The sequence below is a fragment of the Myotis lucifugus genome, unplaced genomic scaffold (genome assembly GCF_000147115.1).
Source record: "Myotis lucifugus unplaced genomic scaffold, Myoluc2.0 scaffold_41, whole genome shotgun sequence".
NCBI lineage: Eukaryota > Metazoa > Chordata > Mammalia > Chiroptera > Vespertilionidae > Myotis > Myotis lucifugus.
Window position 1 is genome coordinate 2,595,630 of NW_005871089.1, and position 22,103 is coordinate 2,617,732.

Sequence of the window (22,103 nt, forward strand, 5' to 3'; positions counted from 1 at the left end):
GTTCCACTCCTATAGCCCTTTTGGAAGCTCTGTGACCTCCTCTCTTCACCGAGCCCCATCTACGCATCTATCTTCGGGTCTATCTAGTATAATGCGCGTTCCCGCGTCTGTTCGCGTTTTCATCCCCAGAGGCTTCCGAGCTGCTGTAGACGGAGCATTTTCCCGTTTAAACTTCTTTGTAAGGTGAGCCCTCTACTGTAGCCTAAAAGGCTTGTAAGACGGCGCTGCCCGGAGCTTCACTTAGTGATTGTTACAAAAGATCATTAAAATCTTTCATCATTCCCCCTACAGAGGCAGAGCTGCCTCAAACTGATTGTCAAACTGCAGTGGGAAGGCCAGGGAGGGTTGAGGGGCAGGAGGGAGGGGAGTAAGAGATCAACCGAAGGAGTTGTATGCATGCATATAAGCATAACTAATGGACATAAGACACTGGGGGGTAAGGGAGGGCAGGGGATTGTCAAGGGCGGGGGGGGGAGGGGGGAGGACACATACGTAATACCCTTGGTAATACTTTTAGCAAAAAAAAAAATTAAAATAAAAAAAATAAAAAAATAAAAATAAAAACCTGTATTTCCTGACATGGAGAAATATTTGCAAATACTACTGACAAAAAATACCATGTAAAACAATAACATATATATATTTGCTTGGAATACTCTGAAGCCAGATCTTCACATGGCTTGATTTTTCTTGGCATTCAACTTCTAGCTTAAATGCCCAAAACATTCTCATGAAGTTCTTGCTTAACTACCCCAAAAGTCAACATGTCATTTCATTTTCCTCTTTGCACATATCATCTAATTATCTTTTCATATATTTATTTACATTTTCTTCACTAGAAGATAAACTAAAGGAAAGCAAAGACTAGACTGTTCATCCCTGTACCCCTAATGCCTGTGTTCTGGTGCAGAGTAGGTATTCAAAAACTATTAGTTTTGATGAATGAATGGATGGATGGTTAGCAACTAATGATTTTTGAGCATTGTTTCCTTAGCAACTGGAGGCCAGACTTCTGCCCATAAAATCACCATACTCAGATCAATCAACAAATATTCAGATTACTACAGATCAGGCTCTGTTCTAAGTGTTTGGAATACAGTACATTTAAGTACAGGGAAACAGGCTACAAGGGCATTATAAAATAAATGATAACTTGAGGGTTATTAAGATTTATAAAGAAGATAAAATAGGACAAGTGAAAAATGGGGAGACAAGGCAAAACAGAACAAGGTGGAAGGCAAGAGACTAAAGGGACAAGAGAGAGATGAATCCAGTTAAGTGACAGCTGCAATAGTCCAGCATGATGTGACAGAAACCACAAACTAGAATGCAGAAAAGAGATCTAGTGGGGAAAAAAATATCGAGTTAATTTCTTTCTTAGATCTTCCATTCATTATCTACTTTATTCCTTTCTTAATTCCATTTTCATTGTTTGATTTATTCAGCTTAATTAATCAGTTCTTTTTTAAAAAAACCTATTATTTAGTGCTTGCTGTACAAGGTGCAGAAACAAACATTAAAAAGATACTGCTTAGACATTATTTACAATAGCCAAGATATGAAAGGAATCCAAATGCCCATCAACAGACAAATGGATAAAGAAGAGTTGGTACATATATACAATGGAATGTTACTTAGCCATAAAAAAAAATTAAATCTTGTCATTTGTGACAACTTGGATAGATCTAGAGCAGTGATGGCGAACCTTTTGAGCTCGGCGTGTCAGCATTTTGAAAAACCCTAACTTAACTCTGGTGCCGTGTCACATATAGAAATTTTTTGATATTTGCAACCATAGTAAAACAAAGACTTATATTTTTGATATTTATTTTATATATTTAAATGCCATTTAACAAAGAAAAATCAACCAAAAAAATGAGTTCGCCTGTCACCTCTGACATGCGTGTCATAGGTTCGCCATCACTGATCTAGAGGGTATTATGTTAAGTGAAATAAGTCAGACAGAGAAAGACAAATACGATATGATTTCACTTATATATAGAATCTAAGAAAACCAAAACACAATAAAACAATAAACAAAACAGAAACAAACTCTAGAACATTCTGATGGTTGCCAAAAGGTGGGTGGGGGAATAGATGAAAAAAATATGGGATTAAGATATATAAATTACCAGTTACAATTACAGTCACAGGGATGTAAAGTACAGTATAGGGAATATCATCAGTAATATTGTAATAACTATGTATGATGCCAGAAGGGTACTAGACTTATCAGGATAATCACTTCGTAAAGTATATAAATCACTTTGTAAGGTATCTAATCACTGTGTTGTATAGCTGAAACTAACGTAATATTGTATGTCAACTGTAATTGAAATTAAATTAATTTATAAAAAGATGATACTGCTCGTGTTAAAGAAGACTAAAATTAACTTCATGTCTTGAGCCTGAGTAACTAAAAATTTAGTAAGGAAATGACATATTAAAATCACTCTGGGCACCAAGAAAGAAAGATGAGCAGGAATGTACAACAAAGTAGAAATGTACAACAGGGCAACTGTCAGTAAAAAATTGGAAATTAAAAGTGAGGTCATGTTAGAAAAGTAGATTTAACAGAAGTGACAGCTTCAAGGTATGAGCAGAAATAAATTCTAAGAGGGAAAAGGGAAAGTACTATCTGTAATAATCATTGAGAACAAGAGCTATAGTGAATCTGATGAGGAGGAAGAATTAATGGCCACCTTCTGGGGGCCACAATAACTCACCAAGTAGATTCCAATAATCTGTACAAGCACTGCCTTCACTTTGGAGAACCTAATCTGCTATAGCTTCCAAATGGCCAAGGGCATGGAGTTCCTTGCTTCCAGAAAATGCATTCATCAGGGCTTGGCTGCTCAGAACATCCTTCTAACTAATGATAACAATGTGAAGACCTGTGACTTTGGTTTGGCCAGAGACATCTACAAAGACCCTGACTATATCTGGAATAGAGATGCAAGACTCTCAAGTGGATGGCGCCTAAAGCCATTTTTTACAAGGCTTATACTACCCAGAGTGATGTGTGGTCGTTTGACATCTTGAAGTGGAAAATATTCTCTCTGGAATGTAGTCATACCCTCTGAATGAACTTGTGTCCACTGGCGGAACAACATCTCAGCCAAGACCCCAGCGCCAGCCAGGTGTGGCCCCACCACCTGAGGCCAGAGGCATGCGAAAGCACAAAAGGCTTGAATCTGAAAGCAGCTCAGCCTCCCCTGCTGAGCATCCAGGGGCCTGAGAAATGGGGGCCTGAGCTGGACTGCAGGTGCCTATCCCCTGGTCTCTCTCCCTGCCCACCCAATCAGGAAGCCTTAAAAGAAGTCAGTCAAGTAAGAAGATCAGAAAACAAAGCTATTGTTGAGGTTTAATCTGAAACCATTCATTCATTTAATCATATCGTAGTAATGCCCACCTCACAAGGTGTTGTGAGAATTAAAGAAGATGAAAAAGGAGACAAAAAAAGAAAGTACTATCAAAAGAGAACTGAGTGGAAATAAATTCTAAGAGAGAAAAAGGAAAGTACAATCAAAATAGAACTATACAAATGGCCAAGAGACAAATGAAAAAATGCTCAAAGTCACTAATCATCAGAGAAATGCAAATTAAAACCACAGTGGGATATCACCTCACACGTGTCAGAATGGCTATCATCAACAAATCAACAAACGACAAGTGCTGGAGAGGATGTGGAGAAAAGAGAACACTAGTTTACTGCTGGTGGGAATGCAGACTGGTGCAGCCACCATGGAAAACAGTATGGAGTTTCCGCAAACAATTAAAAGTGAAACTTCTATTTGACCCAGTGATCCCACTTCTGGAAATATATCCTAAAGACCCCAAAACACCAATCAGAACGAACATATGTACCCCTATGTTCAAAGCAGTGTTATTTGTAATAGCTAAGATTTGGAAACAGCCCAAGTGCCCATCATCAGATGAATAGAAAGCTGTGGGACATTTACATTATGGAATACTATGCAGCTATAAAAAAGAGGGATCTCTTGTCCTTTGGGGCAGCATGGATGGACCTGGAAAATATTATGCTAAGTGAAATAAGCCAAACTGAGAAAGACAAATATCACATAATATCACTTATTTGTGGAATCTAATGAACAAAATAAATTGACCAACAAAATAAGACCCAAAGCAGAGAGGCATGGAACAGACTGACATACCTCAATGTGAGGTTAGGGGGACAAGAAGAGAGAAACCAAAGAACTTATATACTTACTAGAGGCCTGGTGCACGAATTTGTGCACCAGTGGGGTCCCTTGGCCTGGCCTGCAGGATTGGGCCGAAACCGGCTCTCTGACATCCCCCAAGAGGTCCCGGATTACGAGAGGGCGCAAGCCAGGCCAAGGGACCCCACCGGTGCATGATCGGGGCCGGGGAGGGACATGGGAGGTTGGCCAGCCGGGGAGGGATCACAGGAGGGCTCCAGGGCGTGTCTGGCCATCTCGCTCAGTCCCAATCAGCTGGACCCCAGTAGAAAGCTAACCTACCGGTCAGAGCATCTGCCCCCTGGTGGTCAGTGCATGTCATAGCAACTGGTCAACTAGTCGACTGTCTGCCCCCTGGTGGTCAGTGCATGTCATATGAGCAGACACTTAGCATATGAGGCTTTTATTATATAGGATATGCATAGCCCATGGATATGGCCAATAGGGTAATGGAGACCTGGGGCATGGGGGGATGGAGGTTTGGGGAGAGGGAAGTGGGAAATATTTGTAATACTATCAACAATAAAAAATATACTTAAAAAAAGAAAACTATATTAACAAAGGGCTAGGGATTTTTGAAAGTTGCATTTTTTAAATATTTGCTGATGTTTAACTGTTTGGGATTGTAGTAAAAATGAAGCATTCTAAAGACTACCAATCTCAATAAAATGAGATGTGCCTTGAATACAAGTGACTGAATCTTATTTCCACTAGCTATAAATGTTGTACAGATGCATGCAAAAATGCTTCATAAAACAAGATATGAAAGAGTCTATAGGATTTCACCAAGGCCCAAATCCTGCCCACTATTTTTTATATAATTTATATGCTTGAAAAAAATTAAAATAATACTTAAGAACATGTGAAAATTATATGAAACTGAAACTTCAGTGTCCATAAATAAAGTTTTATTGGAATACAGTCACACTCATTCAATTATGTATTGTCTAGAGCTGCATTTGTGCTACATAGCAGAGCTATGTAGTTAGAACAGAGACCATAGGTCTGTAAGCCTATATGGACCTTTACAGGAAAACTTAACTAACTAATGCTAATGATAATAAGAATTAGGCAAGGTCTAATTAGAAATTATTTAAAAATCAAGTAAAATTCAGATTTTGATATTAACCTGGCTCAAAGAGAAATAAAAAGATCTCATGTAAAGAGGCAATTACTCAATAAAAATTTGCATTTTATTCAGATCTCATGTAAAGAGGCAATTACTCAATAAAAATTTGCATTTTATTCAGAGGTTTTTCAAATACTAGGAAAAAAGATATAGCACAAATAAATCTACCTGAATCATCAAGCTTGGCCATTTTATAACATCCAATCTTACTTCTAAAATGAATTTAACTGAATGCATGCAGTCCCTATTTTGGGTATAAATAAGGTATCTCTTATCTTTGATTTCTAAAGATTATTTGCATGAGTAATAAAAATATAATTATGAAATAGGACACCAATGGGTAAAAGATTTTTCATAATACCCACCTTTGGAAGGCCAGGCTTGAATTTGAAGTTTCTGTTTCTCCTAAAGAGACAAATCATAAACAGAAAAAAAAAAACTATTGTAAAGATGAATGATTTCAAGGTCTCTATTGAAACAACAGGTTATATATCCATTTCCATGACACAGATCATTTATATGAAAATGCTGTCTGATTCAACTAAGCAGGCACCTTTAGGAAGGAAGGATAGCAAAAAGACAACAAGGAAAGAGATGCCTGCTCTGTAATATAGGTATAAACAGACTTATGCCTGATAATCAATAACATAATGTTGTATATTTAAAGCTTAAGTTTCATTTTCTTTTGGATGTTAATAGGTCTCTAATTTCTAATGACTACAGAAGTTTTGTTTCTGTCACTTTAAGAGTTTAAATAGATGCTTATATTTTAATGAATTTTTTAAATGTACTTTTCACTAAAACTTACGGTTTTCCACTTTGGGAAATTAAAAATTCTCTTCTCCTTTTTTTTTCTTATTCATAATTCAAAAGCATACTTACATCAAGACCATTATTTTTTATTATGGCCACAGAAGGAAAGATAACACAAGCTAATAATGATGAACGTGGGTTGGGGAGTCATAAAGACCTGGGCTTGAATCTAAGCTCTTTCACCTACTAAGATATGATTTTAACCTCTCAAGCCTTGGTTTCATTACATGGTAATGTAAAATAAGAATGATAATACCACCTACCTCTTAGAGTTATTGTGAGAATTAAATTAGTTAATTCATAATTCTGGATTATAGCAAGATTCACATAAATTGAAATATGACACTGTTAAACAATAACTTAGGGATTAAGGAATCCAATTTAGTCACACCTCCAGCTAGTGGTCCAAAACTATGCTTTGGAAGTATCTGGAATATGTTGATATAGGTAGCTAAAAACTTTTAAGTGGTCTACCATGCATGGTGTATCTATGTCCTCAAACCAACTGGATAAGTGTTATGTATCTATCACTCTATGTGGTACCATTCACCATTTCATAGAGAATTTTCCTGCCCAATCTGTTAGGACTGCCAGAATTGAAGGACAATTGCTGATAAAAACCAGGAATCTTAAAAAGGACTAATAGTGTTTTCTCTCTCTGGATGTAAGGTCCATCAAAGAGCAATAAAGAATCATCTCTATAATGAGTATATATTCAACCATGATTCTTCTGGTGAGATGAAAACAAACAAAAACATACCAGCTTAATAATACATAAGATTGAGAGCTCTAAATGTTGAGTATTTTTTAATCTTGCTTTAACTCAAAATTCTACTCATGAAGTAGTATCTCCATCACTCCCTCTTTTTTCACCCAGGATTTTAAACCTGTCACATAAAGTAATCCACATCACTGATTAATACTAACGTGAGAATTCCATGGGCTCTTTCCAATAGTTTGCTGCTAGCTGAGTTAGCGAATATCCCATCTTTGTCAAGCAAGGAGGTGTTACTTGATAGTCTGCTCTGGTGAATCCCAGTTCTGCCATTCCAGGCAATATCAAATGTATCACTGTAAAAATTAAATATAGTACAATTTGCTTTAGTTAATTAAAACATCTCTAACACTCTAAACTGCTTTAAAAAGTAAAATGAAACTTTAAACATAAAGTTTTAATTTAGACAAAATGCTAAACAAGCAGCAAGTGTTTTTTTTTATCAGAGAGATTATCAATCAATTTAAACTAATCTTTTATTCATTCAAAACAAAAAATTTTCTATGGATTCTAGCATATTTACATGCAAGTGTGCATGTAGATGACATCATACAGCTGTCTTTAAATATATTGTAACCGTTTAACAATCAGTATATAATATAATGTAAAGGCTTTTGTCTTTGTTAGATTTTAGAACTTTCAAATGCTACTGAAGGAATTTCCAATTCTAACAGGCCATCCCATTGTGGAATATTTCATTTCCTCTTGGGAGGTTTCACTATTACACACATGTCCACTAGGGCTGAGCACTATTCTAGGCACTGAAGATATAGGAATGAACAAAACAAATAAAATTATCAGTGATTACAATAAAAAGAGTTAACAGGGGGCTTTCCAGGTAGACAGCAAATTGCATTCATATTTGAATTCCTCCAGAAACCCGTAAAAGCATTAATAACTTTTAAAGGAATAAATATTTAAGAGAATACACTAATACACAACCCTAACACATTTTTGAAATATGGAACAGATGTAGAGAGTAAATAGCTTTTTCAGTAGTAAACAAATTGGTTGTGGGAAAAGTTAAGAAGCATCTCTATTTACTCTGCAGGACTCCCCAAAGGCTCTGAAACTGGAAGTAGCAAGTACCTTTGGAAGTGGTGAAAATGTAGGTTAAAAATGGGAGCCCTAGTTGAAAGTCAGGTTAAGAAGCACTTAAAAGTCCATGAAACCGGATGACCATCCCTCACTTACATAAGCAAGAGGATAAAAGAGAAAACCATGCACAATGGAGGATGAGTATGTTATATAGAAGTCAAAGGAAATACTGAAAACAGAGGTCTCAGTTTGTTACCCAGCTGGCTCCAGAATGCTGGCATCTGTGCTTCAGTTGACCCCTCAACAACACAAATTTGAACTGCACAGGTCCATACATTTTTTCAATAAATACTGTTAATGTATTTTTTTCTTAATAACATTTTTAAATAACATTATTTTTCTCTAGCTTACTTTCTTGTAAGAATAGTCATAATACATGTAACATATAAAAGCTGTGTTAATAGACTATTTATGTTAGCAGTAGTTAAGTTTTTAGAAAGTCAAAAGTTATATGTGTAACTTTTAGTGCACAGGAGGGTCTGTGCCCCTAACCCCTGTGTTGTTCAAAGGTCAACTGTATAGTCTCCAGGCAGAAAATTAGAATAAACTTTTGTGTGAAATCTGACTATGCCAAGAGGAAAGACCCAAAGATACTGGTAAGTTCCAGAGACTACTCAAAGATTCCAATTAGCTTTTCAGTATCTCAATCCTAAATATGAACAGTTGACCAAGGCTCACTAGACATCTGAAGGAAGTCCCTAGCATGAAACATAAAGATCAAAACAATCATGACACAAATAGCTTGAAGGAAAAAGACTAGACAGGGAAAATAATTTTTAAAGCTATCATTATTATCTTTAGAGAGTTGAGAGAAAATATTCCATGTATAAAATAAGAACAAGATGCTATAAAAAGTAAGCATAGAAAAGATAAAATTAGTAACAAAAAAATGTATGAAAATTAAAATATGACACTAATGAAAATGCAGTACTTTCACACATTCAAAAATATTTATTGAGCACCAACTAGTGTCAATTATTTTTCCAGCAGTGGGCATATACCAATTAACATACTAAAAGTTCTACCCTCATGAGGATTAAATTTAGGTGGAAAAAGACAAATAATAAACACATGACAAAATATATTGTATGCCGCATAACAAGCACTAAGGAGAAATTTTAACAGAAAAGAAGTATTTTTTTAAAATGTGAGAATGTTAGTCTTTTTAATAAGGTAGTTAGCATCAATAAGGTTCCATTTACACAGAGATGTAAACGAGATTTTTTTAAAAAAATCAAGCAGTTATCTGGGAGAAGAGTAGTCCATGTAGAGAGAAGAAAAAACACAAAAGTTCCAGAGGCAGAAATGTTGCTAATGAGTCTGAGATATATTAAGAAGTCAGTCAGATCATTTATTTTAACCTATAAGCTTAATCAGGTCAGTGTTTTGTTCAAAATCATCCTGTGTCAGACAATAGGGTGCTGAAGCCCTGGGGTGAGGTAGGGAGTTGGGAGGAGGAGGGCTGGAGGGGAGTCAATGGGGGGGAAAGGGGACATATGTAATACTTTCAACAATAAAGAATTATTTTTAAAAAAATCATCCTGTGTTTTTCTCATTCCCATTAAAAGCCAAAAATTCTTATCCTATATAATAAAAGAGAAACATGATTGACTGTTCCTCCGCTACACTCACCAGCCAATCACGAGTGAGTATGCAAATTAACCCAACAAAGATGGTGGGTTAATTTGCATACACAGGTGCTGGCGGAGAGTGGAGCGGCTTGGGGAACTTGGCTCCTCAAGCTGCCAGATGGAGAGCATAGAGGGAGACCTGGAGGCTTGGAGGACTTGGCAGAGTGGGAGGCCATGGGACGGAGACAGAGCAGGAAGGAAAAAACAAGAGCACGGGGAGCATCAGGAATTCTGGGAATAGTAGTTCTGGTGGCAGCCCCAGAACTGGAAGTGGAAGCCCAGAGTGCGCGGAGCACCAGGAATGCTGGGATTGTAGTTCGGTGGCAGATGGAACTCCTAGACCAGTGATGGCGAACCTTTTGAGCTCAGCGTGTCAACATTTTGAAAAACCCTAACCTAACTCTGGTGCCGTGTCATATATAGAAATTTTTTGATATTTGCAACCATAGTATAAAAAAGATTTATATTTTTGATATTTATTTTATATAAATGCCATTTAACAAAGAAAAGTCAACCAAAAAAATGAGTTCGCGTGTCACCTCTGACACAGGTGTCATAGGTTCACCATCACTGTCCTAGACACTAGAGCAGTGGTTCTCAACCTTGGCTGCATATTAGAATCACCTGGGAATCTTTTTAAAATCGTGATTTCTGGGCCTCATCCTCCGGAAATTCTGTTTGTTTGTTACTAATGTTGTGGCCCCACCCCATAACAAAGAAACAATTTCTGGAGGATGCGGCCCAGAAATCAGGATTTTAAAAAGATTCCCAGGTGATTCTAATGTGCAGCCAAGGTTTAGAACCACTGCACTAGAGCAAAGTGAGCCTGGAGCAAGTTACTGTGGCGGTGGGGGATGCAGGGAAACCAAAGGTGAGAGACATAAGTAAAATCAGAGTGTCTAGGAAAAATTAAAGGGAAGATATCCTAAAACTTCCAGGAAATCTCCAATGAAGCAAAGAAAAAGAAAAATGCCTCTATTATTCTGTGAGCAACAAACCAAACTGAGTTGGGGTCTCAGACAATTCGCTCATATGATTGCAAAGACAGACAGAAACTCCCAGATTGGAGAGGGCTCCCAAATTGGAGAGGGTGCAGGTTGGGCTAAGGGACCCCCACACCCATCAGTGCATGAATGTCGTGCACCGGGCCTCTAGTATAATATAAAAGGTATATGTAACATGGCATCCTCCTCCAATTTTATCTCCTATCACCCTTCCCCAGCTTACTCTATCTCAGCCTTGCTGATAATACTCCCCAAATTGATCTACAGATTCAACATAACCTTATCAAAACCCCAGCTGCCTTTTTTTAACAAACTGACGAGCTGATCCTAAAATGCATATGGAAATGAAAAGAACCCAAAATAGCCAAAATCATGTTTACAAAATACACCAAAGCTGGAAGAATTATAGTTCCTGATGTGTAAGCACACACAAAGCTGCACTAATCAAGATAACATGGTACTGGCATAAGGTCAGTGGAATAGAATTGAGAACCCAGAAATAAATGCTATCAGTTATAGTCAACTGAGTTTTGAAAAGGTGTCAATAATTCAATGGGGGAAGAACAGTATTTTCTTTTTTTAAATATGTTTTTATTTATTTGAGAGAGAGAGAGAGAGAGAGAGAGAGAGAGAGAGAGAGAGAGAGGAAGGAAGAGAGAGAGAGGAAGAAAGAGAGAGAGAGAGAGATGATGAAAATCATCGATTGGCTGCCTCCTGCATGACCCCTACTAGAGATCAAACCCACAACCCGGGCATATGCACTGACCAGGAATTGAACCATGGATCTTCTGGTTCATTGGTCAATGCACAACTACTGAACCACACCAGCCAGGCAAGAACAGTATTTTCAACAAGTGGTGTTGAGATAACTGGATCTCCACAGGCAAAAGAATGAAGTTGGACTTCTATCTTATAACAGATACAAAAAATAAACTCAAAATGGATCGTACATCTAAATTTAAGAGTTACAATTATAAAATTCTTAGGAAAAAATATAACCCTTGTGACATGGGCTTAGGTAATAATTTCTTAAATATGACAAAAAAGGATAGCCAAAAAAACAGATAAATTAGACTTCATCAAAATAAAAAACTTTTCCACTTCAAAACACTACCATAAAAAAGTGAAAGGACAATTAACTCTCAGACTGAGAGAAAATACTTTCAAATCATATACCTAATAAGGGAACTATGTCTGGAATATATAAATATATCACTCAAAAATACTAAGAGAACCTTATTTAAAAATAGGAAAATTACGCAGAAATAAAAGGAATGAACTATCTGACAGACTAAGCACTGTGTTTAGAGAAAAAAGTTAACCTCAAAAAATTATTGAGGGTTAGGATATATAACCCCAAAATATGCTACTTTGGCATAAGGATTATTTTTAGCTGAAAGGAACTGAGAATCAACACATAACAGGAAGAGTTAGTTCTCTGCCCTCAAAAGCAAGGCATAAATTCCCCTTTGTGAAGGTGTCCCTCTCTCCCTTACAAGGAAAAGTAGAGCAACTCTTCTCATCAGAGACATAGAACAGACACTGAGATGAATTTGCATTAACAAACCTTATGAAAATAACTTCCATTAGCTTCCCCAAATATTTCCGAGTCATTTCCCCACTTTTTAATCATTCCCTAAAGCCAAAATAACCTTTTCTTTGTTAACAGAATATAAGACCCCAAGTATAACTGCTTCTAGATTTGCTTTTTTATGAATACTGATGCACATAAAATATTAATAAAAAATTATAAAAATCTATACATGAGATAAAACTACAAAAAAACTACAGATACACATATATGCATATTTTGAATGGTGAATAAACTGTAGTTCAGTTAACATGAATGTATTAATATAAATTTCCTGGGTTTGATAATGTACTACTATTAAATAAGATGTCACTTAAGGGAAACTGAATGAAGAGTACATGAGACTCAATGAACTATTTTTTTTCCCTTTGTACTATTTTTGAAACATCCTGCTTTGAAAAATAGAAAATAACCTTAAAAATTATTTTCCTATTAGTTCCTTATTTAAACTCTCTAATACTTTTTTTGGGTAGCCAAGTCAGTACCTTTAAATTTTTATAACAACTTTGTTCTGTTCTTCTGGTTAGGCTTTTTATTAAGAGGGACAGGAGATAAGACAATAATCAAACATTTTAATTACAAAAATTTTCAGCACTATAAAATATTAGTAACAACCCAGATAACCAATAATTAGAAATAGGTGAAATAGACTTTGTTATACCCACTCAATGGAAGTCTATGAGGGCATTAAAAATCATGTTGCAGAATAATATTTAATGGCATAAAAAGATGTTTGCATGTATTATTAATTTATATAAAATATGATTGTATTATCACAGTTTTGTTTAAGACAATTATATTTATACTTGGAAAGAAGAATACATACCAAAAAGAAATGATCTTTAATGGGCAAAGTAGATACTTATTCAGAAGACATATGAATTATCAAAGAAGATAAATCACCAATCCTATATAATAAAAGCCTAATATGCAAATTGTTCCCTCGGGCGATCATTTGACCAAGAGACCAGGAGTTCAACCGCTCCCTATGACATGCACTGACCACCAGGGGAAGACATGGAACATGGAGGGTGTCGGGAACACACTGTGACCTCTTGCCAGCTACCTGGGAGTGGGAATGATGGAGACGGAGGTGTGGTGAGAATGCGGAGTGTCTGCCGAGCTCACTCTCACTCTCCCTGCTACCCTTCCCCAGGATGCCAGGGCTCGGGCACCAGGAAAGCCCCCGCACTCAGGTGCCGGGCACCCGCAAGAAGCTTGCCCCACACATGCGTGGCCTTTTCTGGGTGAGCCAGGCCGCAGTCGCCAGGACTGCACGGGCTGGTCAGGATCCCTATGGGTTTGCACAGGAGCCGGTCTGCAAGGCCGGCCAGGAGAGATTGTGCTGCATCCCGGCCCGCAGCATCTGGCTGCACTCACAACATCTCTGTGTGGGGACGTGGGTGCCGTGACTCAGGTGGAGAGGGGCGCGCAGGAGTCCGGGGACCCAGGTGCTGCCCAGGACCCAGAGGTCAGCTGGGACCTGCCCTTCCATACCAGACATTTGCGCTTCAATTGCCGGTCAAGCCTAGGGACCGTACCCATGCACGAATTTCGTGCACTGGGCCTCTAGTAAGTACATAAGATTCTGTACATCATTAAGCATTAGGGAAATGCAAATCAAAAATACAATGAGCTACTACTTCACACCCACTAAGGTAGCTAAAATAAAAAAGACAGGCAAAAACAAATATTGGCAAGGATGTGGAAAAACTGGAACTCTTTATCCAGTTACAAGTGGGAATATAAAATGTTGCAGTCACTTTGGAAAATAGTTTGGCAATTTCTCAAAATGTTAAACAGAACAGTCACCATGTGACCCTTTACTAGGTATACACTAAAAACAATCGAAAGTATATATCCACACAAAAACTTGTATATGATTGTTTACAGCAGCATTATTCATAAAAAAGTGGAAACAATCTAAGTGTTGATCAACTGATAAATGCATAAGCAAAATATCCATACAAGAGAATATTATGTAGCCATAAAAAAGAATTAAGTACCTGTACTAGAACATGCTATAACATGGGTTATCCTTGAAAACATTATGCTCAGTGAAGCATGTTTCACACAAAAGACCACATATTGTAAGACTCCATTTATATGACATTTCCAGAACAAGCAAATCTATAGCAATAAAAAGTGGATTCATATTTACCTACAGTTGGAATGGAGAAGAGAAACGAGTAAGTAGGAAGCTTTTTTTAGATGTGATAAAAATGCTCTAAATTACATTTCAGAATGGTTGGTCAACTCTGAAACACACCAAACCCAACTGAATTGTATACTTTAAATAGGTGAAATTTTGTGGTATGCAAAATATCTATATATATAAAAGTCTAAGCGACCGGCTGACTGGCCAACTGACCAGTAGCTATGATGCGCACTGGCCACCAGGGGGCAGACGCTCAACGCAGGAGCTGCCGAGCATCAGCAACTTTGTAGAGTGCCCTCTCCCACTCCCGAACCCCTCAGGGGATGTCGGACTGCTGGTTTCAGCCAATTCCTGCAGGCTGGGCCAAGGGACCCAACCAGTGCATGAATCCATGCACCGGGCCTCTAGTATCTCAATAAAGCTATTTAAAACAAGGGCTCAAAAATCAGGAATGTTGTAACTAAAATGCAATGTAGCAATGTCTTCTAACTTCTGAGGAAAATAATTCCAACCAAGAGTTCTATACACAGCCAAATTACCAATCAAGTGTGAGGTAATATTTAGTTATGCAAGGGAGCAACTGGGGGATCGAGGGTTTAATTTCTGGTCAAGAAGTCAAGGATACGAACCTGGGTTGCAGGTTCAATCCCCATCTCTGGTCAGGGAATATGGGGGAGGCAACCAATCAATTATATATATGGACAAAGTAGACCATCTCACATCGATGTTTCTCTCCACTCCCATCTCACATAGATGTTTCTCTCTCCCGCCCTCCCCAACCCTTTCCACTCTCTCTAAAAATCAATGGAAAAAATATCTATCTCTATATCTCTCTCTGTTCTCTCCCCCCTCTCTCTTCTACCCTCTCTAAAAAATCAATGGAAAAAATATATCCTCAGGTGAGGATTAACAGCAACAACAACAAACGTAAAAAGCTGAGCTACAAATTGGGAGAATATATTTACATGTTACTTAAGTGGGATCAGTACATAAGATTTATTTTTAAAACTTTTAAAAAATATGGGCAAACAAAGAACATTTTATAGAAAAATATGTTCAGCATCATTAATAAGCAAGAAAATGAAAATTATAACTACAATAAGATACCATTTTATAACTAGATTGTCAAAATTTAAGAAGTCTGACAATAAGTTATGTTGACAAGGAATGAAGCAAAGGGAATTTTTAGCTGCCACTGTTAGTGTACACTGGTACAACTACCCTGAAAAACAATTTTGGATTATCTTATAAAACATGCACACATCCTACTGAACTAGCAGTTCCACTACTAAGTATATATCTCACAGATTTAATAATAGGTTAACAAGAAGATATGTTTGAGCATGTTTAAAGCAGCAACACCAAATACCCGCTGACAGAATTAACGAATAAATCAATTATGGTATATTCATACCATGTAATTTTTTATTGTGCTACAATATTCATAACTTAAATTTACCATTTTAATACTTTTATTTATTTTTATTGAGATGTAATTGACATATAACATTATATTCGTATCAGGTGCACAACATAATGACTCAAAATTTTTTATATTGCTAAATGATCACCACAATAAGTCCAGTTAACAGCTATCACTACACATAGCTACGTTTTGTTTTTTTCGGTAATGAGAACTTTTGCTTTTTAATCCTCATCTGAGGGTATGTTTGGCAGCCTCTAGGAGGTGCTCCCAACCGGGGATAGAACCCAAAACCACGGAATGTGTCCTGACTGGGAATCAAACCCAATACCTTTTGTTGTATAGGATGATGCTCCAACCAACTAATTTACCCGGCGAGGGCTGTGATGAGAACTTTTTCTACTCTCTTAGCAATTTTCAAATATATAATACAGTATTACTATCGTCACCATGCTGTACATTATATCCCCATGACTTATTTATATTATAACTAGAGGCCCAGTGCACAAAAATTTGTGCACTCGGGGGGGAAGGGGGGGTCCTTCAGCCCGGCCTGTGCCCTCTCGCAGTCTGGGACCCCTCGGGAGATAACGACCTGCTGGCTTAGGCCTGCTCCTGGGTGGCAGAGGGCAGGCCCAATCCCTAGGTGCAGCCCCTGGTCGGGCTCAGAGCAGGGCTGATTGGGGAGTTGGGGCACCGCCCCCTGTCATGCACAGAGCAGGGCGGATTGGGAGGTTGTGATGCTACCCTCAGTCACGCTCACGGTAGGGCTGATTGAGGGGTTGGGGCACCGCCCCCTACCACACTCAAGGCAGGGTCAATGGGGAGGTTGTGGCACCACCCCCTGTGATGCACAGAGCAGGGCCAATCAGGGGGTTGGGGCGCTGCCCCCTGTCACTCACAGAGCAGGGCCAATCAGGGGGTTGGGGAGCTCCCCCCTCTCATGCACAGAGCAGGGCCCATCAGGGGGTTGGGGAGCTCCCCCGTCACGCACAGAGTAGGGCCGATAGGGGAGTTAGGGCACCGCCCCCTGTCACACACAGAGCAGGGCGGATCAGGGGGTTGGGGCACCACCACTGTCACACTCAGGGCAGGGCCGATGGGGAGGTTATGGCTCTACCCCGTCACAGACAGAGCAGGGGGGGGGGGGGGTTGGGGCGCCACCCCCTGTCACACACAGAGCCACAGGGCGATCAGGGGGTTTGGGCGCTGCCCCCTGTCACGCTGATCTGGTGCCAGGAGACCTCTCGGCTCCGCTGATCCCGGTGCTGGGAGGCATATTACCTTTTTACTATATAGGATAGAGGCCTGGGGGCCGGCTGGTTTGCCCTGAAGGGTGTCCTGGATCAGGGTGGGGGTCCCCACTGGGGTGCCTGGCCAGACTGGATGAGGGGATGATGGCTGTTTGCAGCTGGTCACACACCCTTCAGGGTGGGGGTCCCCACAGGGGTGCCTGGCCAGTGTGGGTGAGGGGCTGAGGGCTGCTTTCAGGGTGGCGGTTTTGACTGAAGCTCCCAACCACTCCTTTTTTTCTTTTTTTTTTTTTTCTTCTGGGCCAGCTTTAGCTCTGGCTCTAGCTCTGAGGCTTCCGCTGCTGGTTTGTTTGCCGTTCTATAATCGAAACAATGTATAACTTCAGCTCTGATATCCCAGCCGGCTATATTTGTTACAAAGTTTCAAACTGCCAGCTCAGAGGCCGGCAAGAACGTTGGAGTCTGCAGTCACGGGAGCAAGCAAGCCTCATGTTTGCTTCCAGCTGCCTGGCTGCCGGCCGCCATCTTGGCTGACAGTTAATTTGCATAAGGATATGCTGATTAGCCAATGGGAAGGGTAGCGGTCGTACGCCAATTACCATTTTTCTCTTTTATTAGTGTAGATTGGAAGTTTGTACCTTTTAACCACCTTTCACCCATTTTGTCAATCCCCTACCACCTTGCCTCTGGCAAACACCAATCTGTTCTCTGTCCACTTAAGCCATTTTAAATGTACAATACAGTGCCATTGAATACATTCACATTGTTGTACAACCATCACCACCCTCTATCTTCAGAATTTTTTATCAACCCAAATTAAAGTTCTGTATCCAATACATATTAACTCCCTATTCCCCCAAGATCATAAATTCCTTTTTAAATATTTTTGTAGCAAAATGTACATAGCATAAAATTTACTAATTTAAACCATTTATAAGTGTACAATTCAGTTGCATTAGGTACATTATTGTTGTGTAAACACCATTCTCCATCTCTAGCACTTTTAGATAAACTGAAACGTTGTACCCATTAAACAATAACTGCCTATTCCCCCCAATATCATATAGTATTATATAGCAACTAAAAAGAAAAAATTACATATTATAAGATGAATGAATTTTAGATGCATACTGTTGAGAGGGAAAAAAAGTCAAAGAAGACTACATATTAGTATTTCTGTAAAACTCAAAAACGATCAAAGCCAAACAATCTATTGCTTAGAAAAATACATCCTATCTATACTAATAAAAGGATAATATGCTAATTAGACTGAGAGACCTTCTGGGAGACCTTCCGGACGTCCTTCCAGACAAAGCCATGGTGGCGGGGCTGAGGCAGAGGTGGTTAGGGACAATCAGGCTGACAGTGGGGGGCAGTTTGGGGGTAGTTCTGATCTTGGGCGGAGGGATAGGGCAATCATGTAGGCAAGCAGGTGAGCAGTTAGGAGCCAGTGGTCCCGAATTGCGAGAGGTATGTCCCAGATTGGAGAGGATGCAGGCCGGGCTGAGGGACACCCCGCCCCGTGCATGAATTTCGCACACCGGGCCACTAGTCCTATATAATAAAAGGCTAATATGCAAATAGACCAAACGTCAGAACGACTGGTCACTATGACATGCACTGACCACCAGGGGGCAGACACTTAACACATGGGCTTCCCCCTGGTGATCAGTGAGCTTCCACAGGGGGAGTGTGGCTCAGCCAGAAGCCGGGCTCATGGCTGACGAGCGGAGCAGCAGTGGCGGGAGCCTATCCAGCCTCAGTGGCAGCACTATGTATGTCCCTTGAGGGCTCCTGGACTGCGAGAGGGCACAGGCCGAGCTGAGGGCCCCTCCTCCCCCAGTGCACGAATTTTCATGCACTGGGCCTCTAGTATATAATAAAAGGCTAATATGCAAATAGACCAGTCACTATGATGCACACTGACCACCAAGGGGCAGACACTCAACACAAAAGCTACCCATTGGTGATTAGTGTGCTCAGCCAGAAGCCAGGCTCATGGCTGGTGAGTGCAGCAGCAGTGGCGGGAGCCTCTCCTGCCTCTGCGGCAGCACTAAAGATATCTGACTGACAGCTTGGGCACACTCCCTGTGGTAAGCCATCAGTCGGACATCCCCTGAGGGCTCCCAGACTATAAGAGGGCATAGGCCAGGCTGAGGGACTCCCCCCCCCAAGTGCACAAATTTCGTGCACTGGGCCTCTAGTTTATTATAAAACTAACTTTTTTAGAGCACAATAATGATAAACATGAAATTCTGGAGGACAGTTACCTGTGGGATGTGAGGAAGGAAAATGATCACAAAGTAAAATAAAGGTGGCTACAGTAGTATTAATGATCTTCTGGTTCTGATCTTGGGTGGAGGGATTATTTTGTTGGTATGCTTCCTAATGTACATGTGTTTTGTGTAGTCTCTTCTATCAAATGCTACATTAATGTACAAAGACAATAGGAGCTTCCCATAAAACAGGTACAGTAAACACTTCATATGTACCATTTAAAATCCTCAGTTTACTGCTCCTGCAAACAGTACTGTGATGGGTTAGACACACATACTTTATATAGTTTTAAAGAGATGCTATAATAGCACCTGGTTTCAGGCTCCTTTTATATGATGTAGGCTTCTCCTCTGCACTTACTAGTATATAAATCTCTGTGGGATAAGATCTTACTCCTTTCTTTTGCAGGCAAACAGATGGTCCTGAGACACAAATTATTCAGCTTATCAACTGGTCCCACGGGGTTGAGTAAGCAGTAGCCAACTCACTAATGCATTCTTTTTTATTTTTTCCCATTACAGACAGTCCTCGGGTTATGTTGGACTCGACATATGTCGTTTCGTGATTACGTCGCCATCTCCCATTTATTTATAAAAAAGAAAAATTTCTGTCATTTCAACGTATGTACATATGTGCTTTATGTTTTTTATTATTTATTTACCACAAGTAAAGGTCAGGAATTGTTATCTTTCTTTTAAATTTTTTTTATTGTTTCACTTTGTTACTGCTCTGTATGTGCTCCATGTGAGTTACGTAAGTGCTTATGTAGGTGGGTTCCGACTTACGGTGAAAATCGCATTACGTCGCAGGAACAGATCTCCGATGTAACCCAAAGACCTACTGTAGTTCCAGCGTTTATTTTCCTCTTAGGCAGTTTTCACTGCCTCTAAAAAATCCAAAGAAGCCTAAGCTTTTCTTTTTCTTTAATTTTAATTTTTAATTACAGTTTACATTCAATATTATTTTGTATTAATTTCAGGTGTATAGCATAGTAGTTAGACAATCATATACTTCACAAAGTGTTCCCCTAATATTCCCAATACCAACTTGGCACCATTCATAGTTATCACAATGTTACTGATTATGTTCCCTATGCTGTACTTTATGTCGCCATGACTATTCTGTAACTACCAATTTATACTTCTTAATCCCTTCCCTTCACCTTTTCCACCCATCCTCCAAAATCCCCTCCCCTCTGGCAATCAACAGTCTGTTCTCTATATCTGTTTCTGTTTTGTTCATTTATATTGTTCTTTAGATTCTAAATGTAAGTGAAATCACATGGTATTTGTCTTTCTCTGACTTATTTCACTCAGTATAATACCCTCTAAGGCTATCCATGCTGTTGGTAAGATTTTATTATTTTTTACAGCTGAGTAGTATTCCACTGTGTAAATGTACCACAACTTTTTTATCCACCCATCTATAGATGGGCACTTGGGCTGCTTCCATATCTTCGTTATCCTATATAATAAAGAGCTAATATGCAAATGGACGTCACGCCTTCGCACCAGGGGTGGGGGACCTGAGGCCGCACCTCCTGCCTGGCGCCAGGCTGGGGAACCTGAGACTGTGCCTGCCCCCCGCCCAGTGAGGCTTGATGCGGGACCTGAGGCTGTGCCCCCCACCTGGCAGGGCTTGACAGGGGACCTGAGGCTGCGCCCCCCCCCCCAGGTGGGGCTTGACGGGGGACCTGAGGCTGCGCCATTGCACGGTGCCGGGCTGGGGCACCTGAGGCTGTGTCCCCCCACCCTGCAGGGGGTGGGGCCAGCTGGGTCTGGGACTCGCACGATTTTGAGGCATGCATGGGTGGACGGGGACTTGACTCTGGGTCTCGTGGCACACCCCAGACTCTGACAGGAGGGAGATTTTCATATACATTTTACTAATTTTCTTTCATCTCTGACACTTCTATTATAGAGAAAGGGTAAATAGCAATATTAAAATATTTCCTCTAATTCTCTTTTAACCCTTTGAGTGCCAACCAATATCCTAGAAACTATGCTAAAATTGCCAAGGCATTTTTGCTGATTTTACAGCAGTTTAGGAAAAAAATTATGAATCGCAAGTAAATGAAGTTACATATTCAAAAACTTAAGGAAACCTTTACTACATTGACATATTTAGCAATATCATCATCACTAATAAAAGCAGACTTAGAACTGGACGCCATTTCGAAGCTTTGATAATTGCTCCCAGCACTTTTGGCGAAAGACAGGAGGAGCGCAATCGCGCTCCCAGGCACTCTAGGGGCTAATGTGCACAAATTTCATGCACCAGGCCACTAGTTATAAGTAATGCTGCAATGAGCATAGGGGTGCATATATTCTTTCCAATTAGTATTTTGGGCTTCTTCAGACATATTCCCAGAAGTGGAATTGCTAGGTCATAAGGCATTTCCACTTTTAATGTTTTGAGGCGATTCCATACTGTTTTCCATAGTGGCTGCACCAATCTGCATTCCCACCATCAGTGCACGAGGTTCCCTTTTCTCCATCTCCTGACTAACACTTGTCATTTGTTGACTTCTTGATGGTAGCTGCTCTGAGAGGTGTGAGGTTTACCTCACTGTCATTTTAATTTGCATCTCTCTGATAATTAGTGATGTTGCGCATCTTTTCATGTCTGTTGGGCATCTGTGTGTCTTCTCATTAATGCATTCTAAGTTGGGTTTCCCATCCTTCCCGTGTAACTCCTATAAGTCCACCCTGTGGGGAAGCACGGGACAGGA

The 22,103-nt window shown here is 39.8% G+C and overlaps 1 protein-coding gene across 1 annotated transcript in view; it reads right to left on the reverse strand.

The window, feature by feature from the left end:
- Positions 1 to 22,103, reverse strand: part of MYO9A (myosin IXA) — a 395,533-nt gene that overhangs the window by 116,981 nt on the left and 256,449 nt on the right. The window contains exons 17-18 of the mRNA XM_023753167.1: positions 7,090 to 7,233; positions 5,715 to 5,754 (exon numbers count right to left, since the gene is read on the reverse strand). Coding sequence (XP_023608935.1) covers positions 5,715 to 5,754; positions 7,090 to 7,233 — 184 coding nt within the window. The remainder of the gene's footprint in view (positions 1 to 5,714; positions 5,755 to 7,089; positions 7,234 to 22,103) is intronic.